Source organism: Augochlora pura, chromosome 2 (assembly GCF_028453695.1).
Source record: "Augochlora pura isolate Apur16 chromosome 2, APUR_v2.2.1, whole genome shotgun sequence".
NCBI lineage: Eukaryota > Metazoa > Arthropoda > Insecta > Hymenoptera > Halictidae > Augochlora > Augochlora pura.
This window is the reverse complement of record NC_135773.1, coordinates 15,258,694-15,283,279: the sequence shown is the minus strand read 5'-3', so window position 1 is coordinate 15,283,279 and position 24,586 is coordinate 15,258,694. Positions and strand designations below refer to the sequence as shown.

The window sequence follows — 24,586 nt, the reverse complement described above, 5'->3', positions numbered from 1 at the left end:
TCAGCGTGTTAATGCGGATATGCAGTATGCAACGAAAACGATCCAACCCCGGGGCTACATCCGAACGGAGAAAAAAAGATTTGCGTGGGTGTATCAGGGGCAGGACTAAAAATGAAAAGGAGGGAAAACCTGCCTACGCGCTCACCCCGCGTTGCGGCAAAGGTTGTCGGCTGGCGTCCGAGAAGGTCGACGTGAACGCATCGCGTACAAGTTCGCGACAATGACGTTACACGTTGCCGCCGCGGAACGCCCCTGCATTGACGTAAATCCAAGGTTAATATGGAACACGTTTCGAATCGAACGCCTACAGGTGAAACCGACGTAGGCAGAGCCTACGACTCGGCGACGCCACCTCCGCCCCTATCGCCACGCGCATCCACCTGTTCCATCTTCCATCGAACACGACCCCTAAACGCTTCTACGCTGTCGCGATTATGGCAAAAAGATTCGTCGTTTTTTGCGATAATCTCGCTATAAAACGCTCGCTTTCTCTGGAAAATATTGATCATTTCTAACCAACCTGCGGATTTTATGTTTTTATAGCAAAAACGACGTAGCTGAGATATAAGATTATAGAAGACATAAGAATTTACTAATACTTTTACGGTATTTTGAATTTATCAAAATTATTAAAAGGAAGAATTTATTTTTATTTCGATGCTGTTTCTTATAATCGTCTAGGAAAGCTGCTATTTCGCATAAAGATCCGGTTTATTTATAACCAAGGAATTAATCCTTGAAAAACAGTGCTTTCTTCTCTTTGATTAAACCTCTTATAGACCGTAGATCTGCATTTGATAACGAAATAGGGTTCATAATAATTCAATAAATTAACCGTTTCAATGAAAACCAGTATTTTCTTTATGGTACACAATCATTCATCATATTACATAGTAAAAATAAGAAAATAGGCAATTTCCAAGCTTCAACTTTCTAAGAAATAAACCCACAATTCCATTCGGTAAGCATTGGATCTTTTTCTCGGAAAACAAATCACAACTCCCATGGAAATACATATACATTTCGTATCTAGTCGATCCTTAACAATTACTGTACCATATAAAATATCATGTTCTAATTAGCTCCTTTAATTACGAGATCACTAAAATTTTATCCTTAACTTAATAATCAGGCAGGTATAAGATAACATATACGATTAGCATGAATGCGAATAAAAATGAAACTGGCAAGGCAGCGCGGATGCTCGAAGAAACGAAAGGCTCTCAGCGATCGCGTTCACTTAAAAGCGGATACATTTCCCTGCACCTGCAAACTCCGAGCATCGTTTATTCGAGAAAACAATGCTAATTACGAATTGCTTTCACGCTCGTGTCAAAATGAATGTTCGCGACGTTCTTTTGTCTAGAATCTTATTTACGAACATTCAAAGCACGGCTGTTCTTTTCTCTTTGGTCGATCAAGAGGAACGGAGCCGAAAGATCAGGGGTTAAGAGAGTGTCGCGTGAGTACTAATTATAAATTGTTCGGAACGAACAAGGCAATGATTTATTCAAAATACACTCGCATCACGTATATCTGATTCTCTCTCTCTCTCTCTCTCTCTCTCTCTCTCTCTCTCTCTCTCTCTCGCGAGCCTGCTACGGCCGAGACACGTTCTAGGATCTCTCGCGTGCCGTTTGATTATTCTAACAAATAACCTCGCAATTATTTTCAGTCGGCTATTAATCTAATCTCGTTCTACTTTTCCAATTCGGTCTGCCAGCGCGGCAAAAATTTCTTACCGTAAAGAGAGAGCGATTTCAAGTTTTAATTCGAATGCGAGATACACGATCTAGATCCGAAAGAATGAACCGCGATTCTTGAAACCGGTCCTTTTCGACGCTATTGTCGGCAGATGTCTGTAGCGCGGTGCTCGAAGTTGCTCGAATACATTTTTACCACAAAAACCGACGATCTGTGCCTGTTCGTTGAACGAGCTCCGTTCTAAAACCGTCTTGCGGCCGCGATTTCGATACCGTTTTCTTAATCGCGAATATACAAAGAATTACGAGTCTACGAAATAAAGCAAAGTAAAGTTACTTCTAGGCTAAGTAACAAGATGTAACTAAAGATCGTTGTAATTCAAAACAATTTTCAGGTTACTGAATTTCGATTTAATAAATCGTTATGAAACTCCGTGTTCCATTTGATAAATCACTGTACAATTTTTCTAAATTCTATAGATATAGTAGAGTTCTACAATTTTCCCAAAGTACGAAATTTAATACAATCTTTCCGTATTATTTAAATAATAAAATTTTCCAAATGTGTTGATAAGACCACATCTATTATTTTGTTTAAATTATTACGATTTAATAAATAATTCTACAATTTCGCGAAATTATTAATGTTTAATAAAGCATTATATAACTTTTCTGAATTATCAAGATTAAATAAAGAGTTCCACAATTTTCCAAAATCGTTGAGATTTATAATAAACAGTTGTGAATTTTTCCAAGTTTTACACTGCAACAAATTGCTAAATAATTTCATTCACTTCGGCGCGGTAGAACGAGGAGCATCGTTACAAATAAACAGAACGCGACCATACGCTAGCAGAATATTTATGCCCAGTTTCTTGCAGAAAGAAACTGCGAAATTAAAAAACCCGATAAGATAGAGGAAATCATTGATACGGCCACAATCTCGGGCGTAGAAATCTCAGAAAAGCCGGTGATAAGAAAAATGTTTCGCTTTATCTATTCTTATTCTATTACACGAATTTCCAACGGCATACGTGAATAATTCCTTCCCGAATTATCCACGGTTTGTATCATATCAATGGTTTTTGTACTGGCTAAGAATTTTGTTTTATATCTTGTAATAAAATGTTTAAATCTTAATGAAATACTATATCATTTGAAAGCTGTGTTAATCTCCTACATTTTAGTGTAATTCGTTGTTATATTAATGTTCTATAAATAAAGTTATCGCCGTTCAAAGTAGAGCACCTAGTAGTGTATGAATACTTTTTTTGGATATTGTACGTTCTTTGATCTCGGAAGTAAGATTCCTTAAAAAAAGGATCCGAAGAGAAGAGCGTGTTATTTTTACACGTCCGATACGTAATATCCTTTCTTACTTGTTTAAATGTATTCACTCCCCCCTGCATAATTTCAACGAATGTTTCGTGATTGCGAGTACGCCCCATTGTAACAGAAATAGGTACTTTCCCGTTGTCAAGGTATAGTTCCTTTCGTTTGAATAGCCTCGAAGAATAAGAATATGGAAGTTCAAGTTAGAGGACAGAAGTCTAAGCTTCGTTCTTTTATTATTCGGAAGGCGGTCTGTTTGTATTGTGCCAAGAATGTTTGGAACTGTCGTAACAATCCGGGTAAAGAAGCGAAAGGTATTGCCTACGTCAATGTTTTCATACGACGCGATTCCTCGCGATATTGAAAATTAAATAAATTCTTCGGAATGGAACATAACTAATCGGCAAACGACAAATTTGAGAGAAAATGGGAAAGCAAGTTTTTGTTTCAACACTATTTTTGTTAAAAATAAATTTTTACAATTGACTCTACCATTAACAGCATTAACAACTATTACTGTTAACAATAATTTCCAGTGCGAAACAATCTACAGAACTATAAAATCTATTTTTCTTTTTCTATAAATTAACATCCACAGCGATAAATCTCTACAAAGATTTCTCTCTTGCTGAATAAAATAAATAGTTCATGAAAAATGAAATATTTAAAAGACTGGAACAGGAATTAAAATGGCGACTGTATCTTTTACAAACTAGACTTTGAAGCAGAGGAATTCAAATTTGTATAGCTACGGAAAATAATTTGACTTGTTTTTCCCATAATATATTAATTTATTTATATTATTTTCAAACTATGATCCCCCGGATTCGCGTACACACCTGGACATGAGAGAAACAAACGAGGCTATTCGAGTAAATACGTAGATATCGTCAGTGAGAAAATTCGGTGATCGTTATCGGCTGGCGATATCGCGTTCCGACGCGACTCTGCAAATGGAGCTGCGATAGGTGTAAGGAGCGTGGTATTTCATTACACCCGCGCTTCGATTCGAAACCTGTGTGTAGTAGGAGTCTTGACCCGGCAAGTTGCCGAGCGCCGCTTACTCGCAGAGTCGCAGTGTACACTGCGGCTTATGTTAGATGTTCTCAATCGCGTGATCCCCGACAGTTTCGTTTCTGGATCACGACGCGTATCGTTCTTACATCGGAGTTTCGTTCATCCGATCGCAACACGATCGACCTTCGAAAACTTCCCTTGTCCTACTAAACGGAATTTCACAATGCTCTCAGGATTCTCATCGATATTACAGCCTTTGATATCTCGGATTCATCTTTATGGCATTAGAATTCCTTTATCGACTCTTCAGACTCCGTTGAAGATCCCATAAAACCGAGCCGTTTGGTCATTGCATCTATTTATAGTTTCAAGATAAAGATTTTGATCTTCGGAGAAGTACACGCTTCAGCTACTGATAGCCTATTTGGGTCTGTGATTAGACTACCCTATGTGAAAGAAGCTTGATAATTTCCTTCGAAATGCTAATCGCAAAGGAAGTTGCTATATCATACTGAAACTGCTATCGCAGTTTATCAGTTAATTAATAAAACATTCAGCTTTTCGCCATTGATGGTTTTCAGGCACGTAAAGATTCTTCTAAATAACACTTATGATTGTCCTGCGAAAACAGTCATTATGCTTGTTAACAAAATTGATAATAAACTATTTCTACCAACGGTCTAATCTCGTTTAATTCGAAGTGACTCTTTGAAAGAACAAATACAGGAACTAAACGAAACACACAGAAAATCGTGTTGCTATCATGAAAGCGAGCCAGAGATACCAGAATTCAATTCTAAATACTAATTTCCCAATCTGCTTTGAGGCGACAATCATTGAAAATCCTATGAATAGTCTTCCGGCAGCTAAACTGTTAACGTCGGATAAACAGGGCGAAGTTAAGCGGCGACCTGATAGTATGCAAAGGAAAGTAGAGAGAGGACAAGGAAAGTTTAGCGAGAAGGTTGACGACCGTCGCGCGGCAGCACCTACGCCAGGATCGGCGCGAACGAATGAACGAACGAACGAACGAACGAACGAAGGAACGAGAAACGAGCATGCGAACTGTACGAGCATAATCGTACGAAAGAGAGTCCGTAGCCGGAGCGGCAACAGCGAGTATAGTGAAATGACTCACCACGTGAATGCTGGATAGTCCGACCGGATCGCTCTGCTTCTTATCCGTCTTCTTGGCCTGCCGTTTCGCCTTGCTCTCGAGGAATCGTTGCTTGAGCACCAACGTGTCCTGTATGTTCTGTTCGCAGAGTCCGTTGAAGCTCTGATCGAATCTCGGTATGCAGTCGGTCTGTCTCCTGCGATAATTTTCGATCCGCCGACGGAGACGATCGACGACCGCCTGTCTCTTGGGGGTGAGCACCTCACCCATACCAGGTGCTTGACCCATTTGTTGCTGCAGCTGCAGCTGTTGACCGGTCACGTTCAACTGTCCAGCCGCGTTCAGATCGTGGATGCCGGCCGATTGGCCGATCACGTTGCTCACCACCACGTTGTTGGTGTTGTTGTTGCCGGTGTTCGGTGGTGCCTGGCCCACGCAGACCGAGATCGGGCCAGGCGCGTTGCCGGGGGGGCCTTGTGGGGGCTGGCGAGGCAGGAGCCCCCCGGCCTCCATACAGCCCCCTAAATCCACCGCAGGGTAAGCCAGCTCAGTGAGAACCTCTGCTACCGAAGCGCCTGACGCGCGCTACTGCTACTGCTGCGACCTCGTCTCTCGCCGCTGCCCTCGAGCCGAGCATCCTCTGCCACCCTGCCAATGCGACGATCCTCAACTTCCGGTCAAGACGCATTTGGAATATGTCGTTTACCGCTCCACTCCTCTCGCTCTCTTTCTCTTTCTCTAGCTCCCGCTTTCGCTATCTCGCTCACTTACTCTCCTCGTACTCTCTCCTCTTCCCTGTTGCGCACGAACCACACGATTCACACAATCTCTTCTAACGGCTTGGCTGCGTTCAGTTCACGAAGCCGGTCGCACACACGCAACGCGACACACTCTCACCGATCCAGCCGATCCACGTGAAGAATCAATGACAAATTTTTATGAATGCTATAGAACCGATTGTAAACAAAGTTTGACGGCTGTATTTCCCGCACTACTCTAATCGGCATGCACCAGCGTCGTCGTGTTTACAGTAGACAAGCGATCCTCTTTTCTCGCGCTCTCTCACGTCTCGCTGTCCGGTTGTTGACATCGCGATGTATCGGCCGATAGATACCGCACTTCTTCATTCACTCTGTTTCACTCTGTCCTATTTTGTTCCACTTTGTTCCACTATGCTCCACTATGTTCCACTATATTCCACTATGTTCCACTATGTTCACGAGCTGTTTTATTTCCCGATGGATGCCACGTGACTCGACGGTGTATACCGTGAAGTCCGTGTCGCTCGGATGCGACCAGTTGCCGACCAGTTCTCTCAGCCTCCACGCGAGAACGCGCCTCGCACGAGATTACCACGGTGTTGTTTCGCGGTCTCGCGTTTATACCGCGCGATACGCTAACGAACCGCGAGGCGTGCGCGCGCGCGCCACCGCCCCCGTTCACGATCTAGACGATGCGCCGCCGACAGAAGCGATCGCGTTTCCCTTCCGTCCTCACGGCGAAACAGATTTTCGAACTGTCACTCTCGACGGGACGCGCGCGAAGATTCGACGGTACAACGGAACGTTCACCGCGCGCGACTAAGTTCAGGGCCTGGAAACTCCGTGTATACGAGAGACGCGGTCGAGTCGACCTGACCTCTCGCGACGATCGCCGGAACCGGAGCTTTGTTGGCGCCATCTTTGAATCCTGGTTGCGTCACACTAACCCTACAATCGTTGCTTTCATCGTTCACTGACGCGAATATGTTCATAGGCATAGGTAATTAACGCCTCCAAAAAAAAGGGGCGATTAAATTCTTTGTAATTATTGCATACCGAAAAGAGACTAATAATTTTCTGCAGGAATAATCGTTGACATGGTTAGTTTCTGATTTTTTCTATTACACTTCTTAACATTATAGAAATGTTTGTATAAAAACTTCTTTAATCAAGCATATATCATCGCTCTGTAATTCTACTGTTAAAGCAATTGTTATCCTGAGCTACCGATATTAACTTGTTTATTCATTATTAAAATTGTTTATTGTCAATAGAAGGAAACTATTCAATAAGAGTAACAGAAATGAAGGAAAGTCTAAATTAATTTCGTCTTGTTATTGTAATAAATAAAAATAGTTTAGCCAATTCTAGTGATCGGTAGGTCTAGTATTAAGCATTAGTGTATTTGTTCTTCTCACTTTATTCCAACTATCATATTATGTCTGTTTCCCTACTACTCACATTCTTGCTAATTATATTAATTAATTAAGTGGTTCAAAATGATGAGTATTAAAACGGATATGTCGAAAATGTTTGCCCTATACTTACGCTAAAGTCCCACTGAAAATCTGTTCCGTACTCGAGACAAATCTTTTCAAAGGGGGCTTGAATAAACAACAGATCCCAAACGTTGAATTCGTATCCCAATACTTACCTGAGCGAAAGAAAAATAACAAAAACAGATTTACAAAGATTTGTCCAACCATAAATGATTTCAACGACAAACCTAGCTATGATATCCTTGCAGAAAAGCATCGCGATTTATCGATGCCGATATCGCTGCGTCTCGAACCATCTCGGACATTGTGAGAGTCAATATTGTCTTAGTAAGATCTAAAATCTGTGTTGAATGCCCTCTTTGGTTGCCAAAGTGCAACTAAAACTTCTGCATAAAAGGTGGTCTGTCTTTTTCCCTCCCTCTCTCTCTCTCTCACTCTCTCTCTCTCTCTCTCTCTGACTATTTCTCGGTCGCCGGTGTTGTCGTCTGAGCGAGAGGGACGCCGGGACGGTGGGAGTGCTCGACGAGCCTTTCGCAGTTTAATATCGGGCCTGGCTCATGGATCGGGCACACGCTTCGACAACGGGAAGACTTTCTTGCAGCGTGCCGCGCCGCGCCACGGCGTACGACCGTGAAGGGGAGCATGGGGCTCCATGTAGACAGTATATACAGCGAAACGGCAGCGGATCGCGCGCTGAATCTTTTCGATTGTCCGAGTGCGTCGTCGAGTGCGCGTTGGACGTCACAACAGGTAGTTGAGCGAGGGCAGCGTGCTCCCGTGGAAAGAAAGGAAAAGACCGAGAGCGGAAGCGAGACGGTCGATAAACGGCATGAGTGTGCTGAACAGAGAGAGGGGAACGCCGGAGGTTTTGAGGTGGGGGTAACCGAAGGGGGAAGCTGAAGGAAGACGGTCGGAGCGGAATATGCCAGAAGGGGAGAAAGATGGTGTAGTAACAGGGAGGGGTTCCACTGTGTTTCGCCGGATACCTCCGCACTCTCCGGCTTTGCACAACTGCCCGTGCTACGGAGCTTCGAATCTAACATGCACGAGACGGGTTACTCACGCGGCTCCCCTCCCCGCTTGCCCCCTTCCGTCTCTTCCTTTTCTCCCTCGAACTCACGTATTTCATTCTCTTTCCCCTTGCTTCCCCGCTCGCCCTCCGCTCACCGTGATCTCTAGCAGAAGGACGCGTTTCCGTAGTCTGGCGTCGAGCAGTTTTCGAAATTAATATTTCAAGCCTCTTGGAATTAACTATGCCTGCAGCGAACGAACAGTAAATCGTTTGTCGGAAATTTTTATATTGCCTAATGCCTCTTCGATTGACTTTTCTCTCAGAACACATTTTTCGCATTGCACGCTTGTAGCACCCGGTGGAATCATTACTTTTGGTTAATCGTTGATGCTACTGATGACACGTGACTCGTCGCCTCTAAACGGAGCAGCCGATGTTAAGCTGTTCAAAAGATAATATAAACGTTGTTTACAGTGATAGCAACGTTCAAGGTTTGGATTTATGATTTAATTCTTATTAACCCGTTGCCGCGTTATTTCCTTCGTAATAATTAAAACTTCTACGTTCTTAATGGTTTGTTAATAGAAGAAAGATATCTGCATTTAAATCTACGTCGACTTTCATGCTTTTGTATTCAGAAATGATGAATCAAATTTTACTTTTATCCAACAGGGAAGCATATAGATTTTGTAGAAGAAATTATTGATTTCGTCTCGGAAGTTCGAAAAGAGTTAATGCTCTCTGAGAGTCAGATATATGTGCATAGGAAACGTCTATTAGATAAATTGTAACTGCGTGCAGCGATACGAATAGTGCATTCTAGCAGAAGCCTTACAAACTATAAAAAGCGTCACCTACCAATTGCATTATCGTGCAATTGTCGCCACCTACGTTGGACGCGCTGCAACTGAAAGTGGAAATGCTGTCGATAAATCCTGCATTATGTTACGGAATTACATTTATTTAAAATAATATAGTCGTTCCGTCTAGGAATTTAAGAATTCAAATTTATATGTTGCTCGTACGATTTATTACAATATAACAAATATAACCAATATATCGTAAAATTGTTGCAAACATAACCTACAATCGTAAATAGCGATTGTAGTGACACGTGAAAGAAGCTTTAATGTAAATAATCGTAATTTTTTACAGTAGATTCGTTGAGTGTAAATATTATTGACTTTCCGCTACTGTTTTATACAAAAATCAATTTCATTAGAAAATAAATTGAACACTTTTTTTCTTCTAAGTATGTAACAAATAATGCTTCCAAAACAAAATGTTTATATCATTGTATTATTTGTTTAAGGATAAATAGATAAGATGGATCTAAGTGCTGCAAAGAATAGTAGGTTTCCTTTTATACCAGGAACAAAACCTTCAATCAAAAATTCACAACTTCTTATATCAACTGGAATTCCTTCTTTGGATCATATAATAGGAGGTGGATTACCTATTGGTTCGCTGCTTGTTATTGGTACGTAGTTAATTATTTGGTGTTCTTAGAGGTACTAGCGTACAGTATGGAAACTTTATTATATATAAAATAAATTTTATTTTCAGAGGAGGACCAGTTTGGTACTTATGCTAAAGTCATGACAAAGTATTTTGCAGCTGAAGGTGTGGTCACTGAACAGCCGGTGTTAATAGCCTCCAAAGATGCAAAAATAGCTCGCTTTGTATCAGAGATGCCAGCAGTTATAACCGACACCAAGTCAAACAGTCAAATGCATCATTTAGACGAACAAATGAAGATTGCTTGGAGATACCAGAACATGAAAGCAGTTGATTCCTCTCCAGGTGAAGGACAAAGTTTTGGTCATTTCTACGATCTTACCAAGAAAATGGACAGAGAAACAATCGAAAAAGCAGATATAACTCAATGGAATGATGACAGTTGCCCCACAAAAGATGGCACATTTGAGAACTCATCCTACTCAAAAGTATTACAATGCATTCAAGAAACCATAAATAACGGACAATACTCGATTTCGGAGACGCCTGCGAAAAGGCAGATCCTAAGAATTGCAATTCATTCGTTAGGATCCAGATTATGGTTCAGTGATACAGAAGAGAAATCGAATCAGGACCTGTTAAAATTTTTATATCTCTTTAGAGTACTTCTAAGGTACTCTTATGCTGTTGGCGTCGTAACAGTGCCTGTAGATTGCTTAGATAATTCAGTAAGTGTATCACAAAACATGGTTCTAATAAAATTTTTCAAATATCAGATTATGAACCATCATAATTTTCTAGAGCGCCGTCGTACAGCAAGTCGAGCATTTATCGGACATCGCCATTCGATTAGAATCGTTTATGGGCTCGAAGACGGAAAGTAGTCCCCTCTTTAAAGACTTTCATGGTTTATTACACCTTAGGAAGTTACCCGCGTTAAACACAATAGCCAGTCACAATCCAGAAGCAAGAGATCTAGTGTTCAGATTGCGTCGTAAATCATTCGTCATCGAGGTAATTATATTCACACAAAAATTCTACCACTAAAAGAATAAATTGAATAATTATTCCGTTATCTAGGTGCTGCATCTACCATCAGAAATGGGAGACACCGCGCAAAGGGAGCAAGATGAAATTGTACCGAACGTAGGATGCGGTAGTCAGTCCCGCTCAAACTTATTGGATTTTTAAAAAGCTGATATTGTACAATGCGTAAACATACTTTTTGCGTACAAAAGTACAGTGGATAAAACAGGTATTGGCACACCTTTTAATACAGAATAATGTTTCTTAAAACTGGACTAAATAATTTGATTTTCTTCAAATTAAATTGAAAAATTTCGTTATTTTCAACTTCTGTTATCTGAACCTATAACGAAAATTTTTAAAATATATTTTGTAGAACTCGCTAATTTATACGTATGCTGAAAATTTTATTGTATGAACGTCTCAGTTGATCAAAAGTAGTAGTTAACTACGATTTTTGCTCTCTAGCAACATCGATAGATTTCAATAAAACTGCATCGACTAAAATAAGTCACTGTATAGTAAACTTGTTTCTCTAACGTCTTAACAAAATTCAAGTCATCTAGTACGGTTTTAAGAAAGTTATACCGTTTCAAAAGGCGTGCCAATACCTTTTTCAGTCACTGCATTTAATAAATATCTTTACATATGTATTATGTAATTTTAATATACATCGTCTTGTAATTTTTATAGTTTCCACCTTTGCCTGCTCCTAGAATAGCGATGGTGTACAGTTCCTCGCAGGTCCATGCACTATTCGCACTATTTTACCCAGAAGTGCATACTGCGGCGCGCGAATTAATTCAGACAGCAGGAGATAGGCTCCGTGAACACTCACAATAATACTCGTAACACATTTACCAGCTCTGCAATTTTTACTGTAGATACGGTTCTGTCGATGTATAGAAACATATTCAGAAAGCTCGCGTATAATAAATAGAACTGTACTGATAGTACAAGCGGTACAGTCTAACGAACTCTCCCTGTTATTAATTAGTCACGCCTCTATTTTTTTCACTTAGATATAAGAACCCCTGAACCGTGGCCGCGTATAAAATCCTCTCCGTACCGGGTTCAGTGAATTAATACAAAGAGTATGAAAACAAAAATAGAGCAAATAATAAATAAAAATCTCAACCACCTATCGCGTTTTCAAACCCTATTTTCATTCGATTGACTTGTAAATCCTATCGCTTATTTTCTAAATGAAATTTTATTTTGACTATAAATTATCATTCAGAGAACTACTTTTCATCTTCGAAAGGTAACCTAAATTTTTTCATTTAGGCTTTCTCTTGCTTCTCTTACCATAAATAAGAATTATATTTGAGTAGCTTTCACGCTAATCATTAAGAATTGAACGAATCATACAACCAACGTAAAAGATTCCAGATGCCGTGAAAAGTATATTTTCAAAATGAAATTGCGAAATGTTAAAATGAAAGTATTTTATAAAACTATATATAACAGTACAAATTTCAAAAAAGGAGAAGATAAAGTTAAAAAACGAAGAAATGGATTTCTATTTAATATCTGTTTGCAATATTTTCTGAAAATGTTTATCATGTGTAACAATTCGTAGTCGAATTATTATTAATCCCCCTCTTATATCTGATCTTTTTCCCAGGACTCAAAGTGAACGACAAGCATAGCGTTACTCGCTCGACGGATGAGAAGGGGGTGGGTCGTATTGGTCCGTGACGATTGCCTTTAAACACTGCAGCTCCCCTTGGTGAAATTCGACAAACATGTCACGTATCTGTAACAATCGCACAAGTATGTGCATATGGACATTTCAGCCCCTCCAGTTTTTTTGTTCGGTGCCTTTCTATTTCCTTCCGGTTCCATCCGGTCGGTCGCGCATGAGGGCTCGCAACGCAAGCGCACCTACAGATGCCTAGTATTCGTACAAGCACCGCGGAACCATGTATCACGCGGCAAGTTTTTAGTTCTCCGGTTAACGCGGGCACGTACGCTTCGAAATTGCTCGAAGAAAGTGACATCTGGAAATTGTTTGCCGCTCGAAATCGAAAGAACTCGCGCTCCACTACGAAGCGGTTCAACGCGGGTCAACGCCGTTTTCCGCCTGGCGATTAATGGAGTGTTGCCGCGAGGGATTAACGTGACCGATCGTCGCCCGTGTCCGGAAAAGATCCTCCCGATCGGCTCGATGGAACTTTGAGATACAGCTGGAAAATGGAATCCAAGGGTTTCGCGTTGTCGCGGGTCTTCGTGTGTTGCACGAATGTCGTTTTCTTGGTGAGTCATGGTCGAAAGTATTAATTAAACCTGCTGCCATCCTCGGATCCAATAATTCCTAATTATTTGTAAAACTTATCGGAATCTTAACATGAGCGCGTTAGCATCATTGCGACTTTAACGAATGTAGAAATTGTTCAATGTACGTAGAATGTAGAGAATGTAGATTGTTCAACCCCTCAGTCTTGTGACATTTGCAGACATTTACGAAGATTGGGATTGATTGATAATTATATTATGTAGATTGTTCGGAGGTACGAATATTATGAACAGGTATTAAAAATGAATTTTTTGGCTTGCAGATATCGGGTTTCGCTTTAATGACATTGGGGGCACTATTATTAGCCGACGACGAGCGAATTCTGGTGTCACGTTTATTGGGACCAGGCGACATCCAACCCGAGCAACCACTGTTCTATTATTTGGCCTTTGCAGTCGTTGGACTGGGATTTTTAATCACGCTCACGGGGCTGCTCGGATGCTGGGCAACTTGTCTCTACAATCGATGCGTTACCATTTCTGTGAGACATCCCCTGATTAAAATATTACCACGCGTCGCTTTCATTTAAATTTCAGAGTTTCATGAATTCGGAGCTTTCTCGTTCGTCAGTACTATTTCGCCAGAGGATTGTAGTAATTATAATCGTTGTTTTCGTAAATAAGTGACCCCCTTTTTCTGCGCATACACACAGCTTTCGTCGGTGTACATATAATGGCGTGCGCAATCATCCGTCCTATCGGAGTTTTCCACATGCGGTTGCTCAAAGAAACGACGGAGTTCGCCGATGAAATTGATGTCACTCATCAACCGATTAGACAGTTTCCAAGATAAATGAGGAGTTTGTTCTAGGCCCGCGTGGAACAAAGCACGATAAATGTCAATATTTCTGTTCGAAGCATGTTTATTTTTAATTTAATGAAAGATATTTTGCGATTGTAAACAATTAGCCTCTTATACAATATCCTACTCGAATGAGATTAAGGACACTTTCTGATTCTCTCTTAAAGCTACAATTAATCATTTGTACAGGGTAGTCCATCTAAAGATTGTCTTTCTGATATATCTTTCAATTGCGATAAAATATTTAGAGATCTATTTTATATGTAATTATAATTTCAGAGGTCGAAAGATGACCTTAACACTCTTAGTACCAAAAAACGATATATTGTTGTGGGCTACTCTTGTAAAAATATTGTTCCAACGTTTTATTTCTTATTTTTACTCCCTTTTTGAAATTGGTAATTATCAGGTGTTACAAAATTCTTGTAATTTATTTCCGAAATTTCATCAAACTACATTAAACGAGTTTTATACAATTGCTCGGCTACACACGATTCTTTTGATCGGCAGCAAAAGGGTTAAAAATGTATTACCCATGTAATACCTAAATGGATTTGAAAGTCATCATTTATTGCCCAGGTGACGAATAATATCGGCATAAGTGTTGCCAGATGTATATTAGCGATTTGCAAACATAAATAATATGTTTACAATTAGCAAATATAAAAAATGTACATCTGCAATTTTCAAATTAAAAAATTTGTAACATCTCTGTCCATTGACATTATTACAATTGTAAGCAAAATGTTTGTTGTGCTGTGGACCATTTAGTAACATTTAACTAGTAATTTTGTTGAAATGAAGACGTAGATGAAGAACAGTAAATAAAAGTTCTATAATGATACAAGCAATGCGAAGGTAGCACCACGCAGAATTGTCTGCAGGTTTTCGAGTTAGCTGTAGCGAGCCCTTCGTTTTAATCGCTGGAAGAACCAAGGTCCCTCCGATGCGCATGGTTCTTCGTCGAATCCTGACGATGAGTTTGCTCGGCGGAGCCAAGTAAAACCAGATTTCCCGCATTGCCGGTGTACGGTCACGCGTCGCTGCCCGGAAACGGATCTCCATAAATCCAGGCACGCGTGCCCACAGAAGGAGGGCGATCCTGTGTATCATTTAAAAACAGTAATTATTCAGTAGCCGCTTATTAGCGGAATAAACGCGTGCACCGCTCGTGAACGGTTCTTGTCGCTCGCGCGCTCAGCATTCGCGCTGTGGAACTGCTCTGGATAGAATAAAATCGCGTACGACCATTTTTCTGCGGATCCATAGCTGTGACCGTTCAGGACTATAAACTTAATGTATACAGTGACTCTCATTAGCGTCTAGACACCCGTTAAATCAGAATAGTTGCTCTCAAATTGAACCAAATCATTCTGTCTTGAAAAGCTGCCGAGGTTTAACCCCTTGCAGTCGATGCTACCATAACTCGAAGTCCAATATGTTTCCGGATCTATAGTATTTCCATTTTTCATGATTTATTGCAGGTTATGCATGTGGAATTGAGCCTGTTGCTAACTTTCGCAGTTTTAACTGTTTTTAAAATACAAACAAGTCGAATGCTATTAGAATTATCTTATAGAATAATAAAGCAATTTTTGGGGACGTCTCAGAGTCGTCACTCGAGTGCAAAGCATCGTCTAATTTCGTTTTTGCGCTTCCAGTACCTGATTATAATAGTCCTGCTGGTGATAAGCGAATGCACCGTCTGTGTTCTTGTCGTCTTCTGGCCGTACCTCCTGGGCATCGACGTGAGACCAGCGAGATTGATACGAGCCTTGCAGCGCAGCTATGCAGTTCCTGGTCGAGAACAATTCACGGCAGCCCTTGATCTCGCGCAGACCACGGTAGGTTTCAGTTACAGTCAGGTAATACGATAAGTAACGCCAAGATCAATTCGTCAAACAAGGTATAAACAGTGTACAACCTTCGTAGGCTATTTGTTCCATACCTTGTAAGACACCATAAGCTTCACCAATTTCTGATCTGCATTCGTGTCTCAGATATTGGAATTATTTATCAAGTTTTAACGTCATCGTCGTTGCAACCCTATTCCACTAACAATCTTATAATACTCGTCAATGCTTGTCACAATTTTCGAAAGTCAAGCCAGCAGAGCTAGGAAAAATAGATTTTTGAAATAGTTCATATCTTCTCACGCATACAGAATGGCAAATAAATCTTTTTGAATTAGTATTTAGTACGTAATTCCTATTTAAAAAAAAGTTCATTGGTTATTCTGTATTACATGAGCAGAAGAAAATATTTATAATCCATTTACTATTTCGAAAATCTTTTTTTCCGTGCATGCCAGTATAATTCCAATTATTCTTCCGGCTGTGTAAAATTATCACTTCGGCAAAATTAAACACTAAATTAAATGATCACTATTTTACGGATCATTATGCAAAATAAAAACCGTCTACGTTAATTGTAAGAAATATAATGGTGAAATTGTTTTTCCTCTTTCAGTCATTTCAATAGGTTGCACAAAATAGAAAGTTGTTCAGAAATTCTCTTAATATCTTCAGAGTTTACCTAATAATTGTTGTCAAAACTGTAGAAAATCGTCATTCTTGTTTTCACATTTTCTAAGGCCATCTTGAATATTTACGAAAAAGTCAACTTTGAAATCAAAGATTCGTCAAGTCATCGAGTCGTTTGAAAAATATCGAGGATCCCAAGGAAAATGAGCAAGTCGCTGCGAAAGGAATTTTCCATACCGATTTTGAAATTCCACCAAAATTATGTACGTGGAATCGTATAGCATTTTACGGAATTTGGATCGCGAATCCAGCAATTAGTCGGCGTTAAACGGCAGACGATTTCGTAACGAGTCAAAGAGGAAGCAACAGGCGATCCGGTCTATCGAGGGAGGAGTGTCCGCGTTTACCCGAAACGTGCTCGCACGATTTACCGTATCGCAGAAAGAGCAATTACTGTGCACACCCCACCGACATCGAATACCGTAAATTGCGTCGACCTTTTCAGTTTGCTTGCTGCGGCATAAACGGAAGCAGCAATTACGGTACCTCCTGGTGGCGGCTGCAGGAAGTGGGACGAAGAGAATTAGTGGTGCCTCTCAGTTGCTGCACCCTGAACAACGCCAACGAGACAGACTCCTTCCTCAACCCCGAACCTGCCAATCTTACTCTCTGCCAGGTTTTGAACCCGGCCGAACACCAATACGCTCGGCACACTGCGGTACGTATTTTAACCCTTTCGCTACGACAGGCCCCTCCGCCGAAGTACCTTCACTGAACGAGAATTCGCGATCGTTTTCATGCTTGAAGTTTATTGCACAATACGTTTTGACGTTATTTTAACAAAGAACAGTTTTAAGATATTTTAACAAGTTTTAAGAAACTTCAACAAGTGATTAATCTAATATATCAATAAAATCACAAGTCGTCGAGTGGATGCCGCATATATGCAGCGCTAGGCGCGAAAAGGTTAATAGAAAAACTGGGATACCGAAAAAAACGCTGCGTATACTCGAGGAAAAACCTTGAGTTGTGTCTATTTTTAATTAAAAATTACATTTCTTTTTAAATATTCAAATATAAATAATATATATAAATATATATAATATAAATGTATACGATCCGCAGTCTAGGTATTTTTATACATTTTTGTAATTATAGTTGACATTAGGATGCATTCAGTGATGTTAACGATGCCCCTTGAAGAAATTTTTGGCTTTTAAAATATTTATATTTAAAGATACACGTGACATTTACCTTCAATAAATTACGACTAAAGGACCACGTTTAACCCTTATCTGGTGTAATGATTTTCACAAAACCGACTGGTATACACTATGATTAGGATAGATCCCAAATAAAAAGTGCAAAAAAGGGACTAATCTAAATTGAATAAAAGCACGAAGAATTGAAATAAAATTACAGAATGAAATATAAATAACAATATCGAACTACGTAAGCAACTACACTCATACACGAAAGTATTCGAACTCTTATTTCTAAAATTCAACTAACGAAATATATATGTTAAGCTGAAGCATTTGAAATCGTAATATACACATAACAAAGGATGGATCTTAATAAAGATATAATAATAATAATAATAAATAAAACATAATGGTGGATCTATATTGATTTGTCTTCGTTTCGAACAAAACGAAGTATTTAACAATTTTTCGGGGAAACTTAAAATACAGTGTATTAAAATTAAATTTACCAAACAATTATTGGTTTTAGACGGATAATGATCCGAAGCATGCCGCTAAAATAGTCAAAGAATAGATATTGTATAACGTTCCACACGTGTTGTCGCATCAACCTCAAAGTCCCCATTTAAACCCCATTGAACTCTTATGGAATCGAGTCGAAAAACGATTAAGAAATACGGTTATTCCTTCGAAAGAAGCGTTAAAACGAAATATTATTGAAATTCAGCAATCAATAAATGCAAATGTTACTTCTAAGTTAGTCCATCGAATGAAAAACAGACTTAGGGTTTTTATAAAAACAAACGGTAGATCAACTTCCTACGAAAACCTTTAATCGTTCAATTTAACTTCTTCAGGGATGAATTTTTATAGTATCGCTTAGAGATTTTGTAGTAAATAGTTTTTTAACTGATTCTTATTTTCTTTACACTTAGAATAATCATAATTTTAAGAAAACTAAACGTACACATGCGTGGCAGTGTCCCTGAAGAGGTTAAATAACTATTAAATGTTCTGTTCAAATACTTTTGTGAGTCTCTTCTGTTACATGTTTGTGATAAATGTACTGTAAAAACGGTATATATGTTGAAATATTTTTTAATTTCGCTTACGCAGTCTTAAGACACATATCTTATTATATGTGTCATACTATATCGAATGCTTTAGTTTAACATATATATATTGCATTAGTTGAATGTTAGAAGCGTAAACGTCCGAATACTTTCGTTTATGAATGTACGAACCTTTATTTATAGTATCGTTCACTGAAGATCTTTCAAAAGCTTCTCGATCGTGACAGTGCTACCAAAAAGTATTCAAACTGACTTCTAAAAATCGATCACCTCTGGTACGCATTGTTGAAAGTAGCCTACACAGTTTAGAGCACATAGACGCACTTTACCAGACACGCATACGTTCAATAATGACCCGCATGTAAATGTCACCGCCTAAGGGAAATCCAATCGGATGCGGGTTGCGCAAAAGCGCGTCGAGTGTATCGTTTCAATCGGCATCGCATCTGGGAATGAGAACGGCGCTTGCAAACGAAAAAAAATATATAAAAATCTCAACGCAACGGGCGAGAGCGTGCAAAGTTGGTCGCGTATCAGCGGGGAGAAAGTTTTCCCGCCTTTTGTGCGCGGTGAGTATTAAATTTCACGCGTTCACATAGAAATCGAATATAGATTGAAACGTCATCGTATGCCGCCGCTTTTGTCCGCGGGTGTGATGACGTTATCACGTGGAATTGTTCTCCGTGACGCTTTACCGCGTTATATGGAACGATCAGTTTTAATCTGTAATTGAATACAACTCGCCGGAGGAAAATTCGATATAGGGACAATGGTAGCGTGCGTGTCCGACGCGACTTTCGTCCGGGTCTAATGATCTGAAAATAAGTCTGAATTTTGAAAATTTTCCCCGAAAAAAAATTGATGGTGCTTCTTCTTTAACGAACACGTTAATCAATGTTGTCTGTATTGTAGAACCTGTAGGAATTTTTCTGTGCTATAGTCTTTAGAAATGACTACGTCTTCTGGAATTTGCTGACTTGAAGATGCTGCTCTGTGCTGCGAGCACGATTTTTTTACATCTTCTGAAGTAAAAAGTTCTTGGAGAGTTTGTTGATACATGAACTTATCTGACAGATAAGCGAAAAGTTCTTTCAGACATTAAATTTTTTACTAAGTGCGGGCGCGCAACCCCTTGCCATACTTTGACGAGTCTGACACGTGATGGAGATTTCTAGGGTGTCCCTCGATCAGTAGACCTGTGATTCTGTTGTCATAGCAACCAATAATTTTTTATCTATTACTGAGGTTCAATATTATTATATAACTTTTGAAATAAATTAGATAACATTGTATAATGTCAATTTTATGAAAATATAAAAATGTTAGTAGATTTAATTACTCTATAATAACAGAAATGTTTACGGCTGAATGATTGGTCGGTAAAGTGTTAAATATGAATATTATTTCGTTCTTTTAAGTCAAAATGAAACTCTGTCCTCTTGTCATCAATATTTAAACATTCCACTACGTGTACGAAGATGTAAGATAGATATAAATTGTCTTCCACCTTTTTAAACATGATCACAGTCAGAAAATTTCTAATCATTGCAACCATGTAGAAAATGGTACGGCAAGGAGAGAGGAGGGGTTAACACGGTAACAAAGATTTTTCTGGATATGATTTCTAGGTTCTGAAAGATAGACACTCGAAAATTGGACTTGTATGTGCGTCCGAATTTTGTCATGTTTTATCGATCAAACTGAATTTTATAGGGTTGTCTGGAGATGTTAGAGAAATGGACGCAGGACCAAGCATTGATACTGCTGACAGTCGGACTGGCAGTGATTTTCGTCGAAGTAGGCGCTTTGCTGACCACGTTTCTCGCCTGCTCGAGAGGTTACAAGCGAGCCAAGTCCCGAGCATCGACGTTCACGTCCACTCAAACCTTGAGCCCTTTTAGCGAAAGCGATCATGATTTCGGTGAGTAATCTTCCCTACTTTACCTAGCTGAAGAGTCTACGGATAAAAGATCATGTTTATTAACTCTTCAAAGATGACGCACGTTTCTCGGTTTCTTACCGTGTCATCGACTGTATTTCGCGTCAGACACGTATTGTTTCCATAGTGAAACTTTTGTGAATCTGTGATAGCTATACTTAACTAATGAAATTACATAATTCTTAATAAAAAATACAAGTCTTTCACTTTAATAATTTTAATACCGCGCGATAAATTGTGAAATACATTGTCAAACAAAATCCTAGGTCACAATAAGAACAAAATTAAACACTCTTCTTTTTTCCTTCCTTGTTTTGCGTATGCAAGTGAATTCTCCCATATTGTCGATTAGCTTAAAAACAAAAATGGACAATTTGAGAATAAGGAATACGACTATGCAGTTGCTAATTGCCAACAACTGTAAAAGATGAGTCGCAAGGCTCATATATTCATATCTCGTCCTCTCAAATTATCCGTTTCTGTTTACAAGCTGAGAGATAATTGGAGAGAATTGTAATAAGCCTTTCTAATTTTCCGTTGCACAAAACTACTAGAATCAGACTACATCTCGTGAAAAAAAAATCGAAAGACTTGTTCTCCGCACAGTGTAAACATTTCCGCGAAGTTCAGTCATCATGGAGAAACGTTAGAAGTTGTGATAAGTCACGCGGTGTATCAAGTGGCGTCATCGCCGAAAGGTTAAAGACATTTTTTTCTGTCAACTGATTCTTGGTTCTCCTTCGAACACCAATAAACCAAGCATTTTATTTGGAATTGTTGCTTTATCTTAGGATTCGGGAACTCGAACCAACAGATCCACCAAACCCAAAGCGTTGATCCATTATTCGCAGGCATGGGGATCGAGAATCGGATGCACGCGGCGGGCACGACGTTCGGCGCCAAGTCTTGAAGGTGGCTAGAGGGCAGCGAGGGTAAATCGGCGATCGAGGTCAAGAACACAGACAAGAAGACCGTGAGCAATCTCCCTAGGCTGAACGACGTGTCGAGATTCAACCGGAGCATCATCGAGGAGTGGAAGAACCCGTCGAAGCTCTTCGACGATGTCTTGCGAAACGACCAACTGTACGAAGAGCGAGCGATCGACGTGCCGAACCATCCTTTCCAGCGGAACTACTCGAAGAAGCGCAACGACACCGCGAAACTCAGCGACGAGAAGAGAAGCCTAAGTAGAACGACGAAGCCTCAGAACAACGGGACCGTCAGGAGCATTCCGATCAAACACTATAAGGCGTCGATAGCGCAGAACATGGGGACACTGAGAAGGTCCTTGGCGCCGCAGCTGCAGTTCGAGTCCTCGATCTCCGAGCCTGAGAAGAATTGCTACAAAACGGTATCCGCGAACGACGTATCCTGTTCTCAGAACGAACAAATCCCGCGTCCAATTCGTTTCTTGAAGCACTCGGACGCCGCGAACGCTACGAGAAGATCCTGCCACTCTTGCGACTATCAGCGCGAGGCTCAATCCGGAGCCGGCAAGATCAACTCCAAATTGAAGACGCTGGATCGCAGGATAGTCAAAAGCGAGCACAACATCTCCCATCGATTGGACGACGACATCAGCGACTTCGATGAATACTTCCACAAGGTTGGCTCTAGGTCGATGACCATGGGTCGTTTGAAATCAGGACAGTCGCAGGAAAATGGAGGGACCAACTGCCACTTCAAGGGCGAGGAGAACCGGCTGAATAGGAAATGGGGAACGATCGACCTGGAGCGAGGACACGTCGGTCAGAAGATATCGGCGTACGAGGAGAACGCGAGGTGCAGCGGCCGCAATTGGGAGTTCAGCGACAGGTATCAGATGCTTCCGGAGATTAAGAAACACAGGACCATAGGCGTGCCATTGGTAGGGATGCACAATGCATGCGGATTGCCGGTGGTAGCTTCCTGGCCTGATCACGAACTGCTAGAGCCATTGAGGGTCCGGAGCAGAGTTATAGGGACTCTGAGACCGATCTTCAAGGCTCCCAGAACTTCCGACAGTCGCCATCGAACACATCCGAAAAGGAAAGCGCCGCAGCCAAACCAAACCATGTCCAGGAAGAAGCACGACGTAGAGAAGTTGAAAAGTCTGGACAAGCCAGTGGAGTATCCGTCGATAAAGTCGCTGATGTCTTTGGATGCTGAAGGCGAGGCTAAAAAGAGGAGGAGGAGACGTCCCTCGTTCAAGGCGAAAAAGGTCGGGACGTTCTCGTCGTCGAAGAACTCCATGAGGCACACCTGTAAATCGCATATCAAGAGGAACAAGGAGAACTCGATGGCTGGTAGCGCTCGTAAGAAATCTCCTGATACTGAGAATGCTAAGAGACAAACTTTGTATGCGAGAGACGATGGTGAGGACGCTGTGCAAGTCCTGAAAAATCTGTGTTTGAATCCTCTGGCACGGACCAAGTCGGAAACCAATATGATTTGGTGATAATTGGTCTGCTTTCTTTAATATAAACGAGTGTACCTGCTAAGACCGAACGTCCATGTATTTTCTGCGCTTTTAGCAAATTTTTCAGTGGTCATTCGTACAGTTTAATTTTTTTAGACAACGAGAAGGCACGAAGGATCGCAGAAATATCATATTAAATAATAAATGAGATGTTAAGGTGTTTGTTTTTAGCTGGGACACTCTGTGTAAAAGTGGATTCAGATCTCCAATTTGTTTGCATAGCGATCCAGATGATGCACACTCGCATGTTTTAATGATATACATGTATGCGCTTTGTAAATATGCTTGAACGATATATGTATTGTATTGTCGAGTGTTCATATAAAAAGAAACCCTTGCTACCCTCGTTGAAAGAATCGATATACGTCGAAGAAGTTATATGTTTTCAAGCCGTTTTGGTAATTGTAAAATACCAATTTATTAGTCGAGTTATTGTGTTACGAATATTATTAAAAGAAGTAGAAAATCGGAAATGTTTTAACATGTATTTGAATTAACCTCATAACATTTAAGTATTTGTCGCGCATACGTTGTTTTCCTCTGATCTACCGACTGGAATGTAATTGATTTTCTTGTATAAAAGCGCATCCTCCTGTAAATGCTACATCTTAAAGTGCAATCTCCCAGCTTTCATTTGCTGTCTTAAAAGTTCAAAATTTTACTCGAAAACATATGCTACGATCGATTTGAATTAAACTCTTCAAATTAGACATTTTTCATTTTCGCATTCATGCATACAGACCGGGAGTTTCGACTTTGAACTAGATTTGTATTTTGTAATATCGTCGGAATCTAGATTGCCACCATTTCAACCCATTGCTGTTCAATTTTCTTCGCAGCTATGGTGACTTGAAGCTTTTCGATTATAATGATTTCTTGGAAGATGAAGAAAATTTGTATTTATCGCATGCCTACGTTCTCTGGAATACTTAACACATATTCATTCACATGACGAAAATTCGTCATTTCGCAAACAATCAACAATAGCCATATAATGAAAATTCATCATTTGTATATTACAGAAAATAATTGATCTTTGTTCTTTTAATTCTAAATAAATTAAATTCTAATTTTTACCAGATAGAGATCATTTTAATCAAAGATGGTATAATGATGACCATCACTGAAAAATATATGATTTCTAACAAGTTACGTTGTTTTTATATAGACCGTATCATTTCTACAGATAGTATCAAAAAATGCCGGCATTTTGTGATTGACGGTGCAAAAAATTACCGGGTGAATATGTATTAAATATTGTTGCGAAAAGAACAGAATTTAAGTCCATCTTAAAAGAACGAAATAACATTCATGCTTAACAGGGTTCTGACTAGAAATCACCATCACGAGTTGGATTCGTTAAAGTACGGCAAGAGGTTAATAATCCTCATCGCAATGATAGC

At 40.0% G+C, this 24,586-nt stretch overlaps 3 protein-coding genes across 10 annotated transcripts in view; 2 read left to right on the top strand and 1 right to left on the bottom strand.

Moving 5' to 3' along the window:
- Mam (neurogenic protein mastermind) overlaps positions 1-6,678 on the bottom strand; it is a 429,033-nt gene extending 422,355 nt beyond the window's left edge. For 2 of the 3 annotated variants that reach the window (XM_078195843.1, XM_078195853.1), the window contains exon 1: positions 5,191-6,678. In XM_078195843.1, the coding sequence (XP_078051969.1) occupies positions 5,191-5,682 (492 nt within the window). In that variant the 5' untranslated portion in view covers positions 5,683-6,678. The remainder of the gene's footprint in view (positions 1-5,190) is intronic. The other variant, XM_078195846.1, reaches the window with a different exon arrangement.
- Positions 6,679-7,979: 1,301 nt separating this feature from the next.
- Elp4 (Elongator complex protein 4) lies at positions 7,980-11,846 on the top strand. 5 transcript variants are annotated; one of them, XM_078190194.1, is made up of 6 exons: positions 7,980-8,702; positions 8,794-8,932; positions 9,754-9,921; positions 10,008-10,627; positions 10,701-10,913; positions 10,980-11,609. In XM_078190194.1, the coding sequence occupies exons 3-6, from the start codon at positions 9,768-9,770 to the stop codon at positions 11,088-11,090; spliced, it is 1,098 nt and encodes a 365-aa protein (XP_078046320.1). In that variant the 5' UTR covers positions 7,980-8,702; positions 8,794-8,932; positions 9,754-9,767; the 3' UTR covers positions 11,091-11,609. The 5 variants fall into 5 exon arrangements, with proteins under 5 accessions (XP_078046320.1, XP_078046337.1, XP_078046328.1 ...); XM_078190211.1 differs by lacking the exons at positions 7,980-8,702; positions 8,794-8,932 and adding exons at positions 9,250-9,572; positions 11,619-11,846 and having other exon boundaries at positions 10,980-11,111; XM_078190202.1 differs by lacking the exons at positions 7,980-8,702; positions 8,794-8,932 and adding an exon at positions 9,252-9,610.
- Positions 11,847-12,848: 1,002 nt separating this feature from the next.
- Positions 12,849-21,713, top strand: LOC144478395 (CD151 antigen). 2 transcript variants are annotated; one of them, XM_078196233.1, is made up of 6 exons: positions 12,849-13,184; positions 13,487-13,705; positions 15,687-15,869; positions 17,014-17,226; positions 20,500-20,707; positions 21,577-21,713. In XM_078196233.1, the coding sequence occupies exons 1-6, from the start codon at positions 13,122-13,124 to the stop codon at positions 21,633-21,635; spliced, it is 945 nt and encodes a 314-aa protein (XP_078052359.1). In that variant the 5' UTR covers positions 12,849-13,121; the 3' UTR covers positions 21,636-21,713. The 2 variants fall into 2 exon arrangements, with proteins under 2 accessions (XP_078052359.1, XP_078052358.1); XM_078196232.1 differs by having other exon boundaries at positions 21,517-21,646.
- The last annotated feature ends 2,873 nt before the right edge of the window (positions 21,714-24,586 follow it).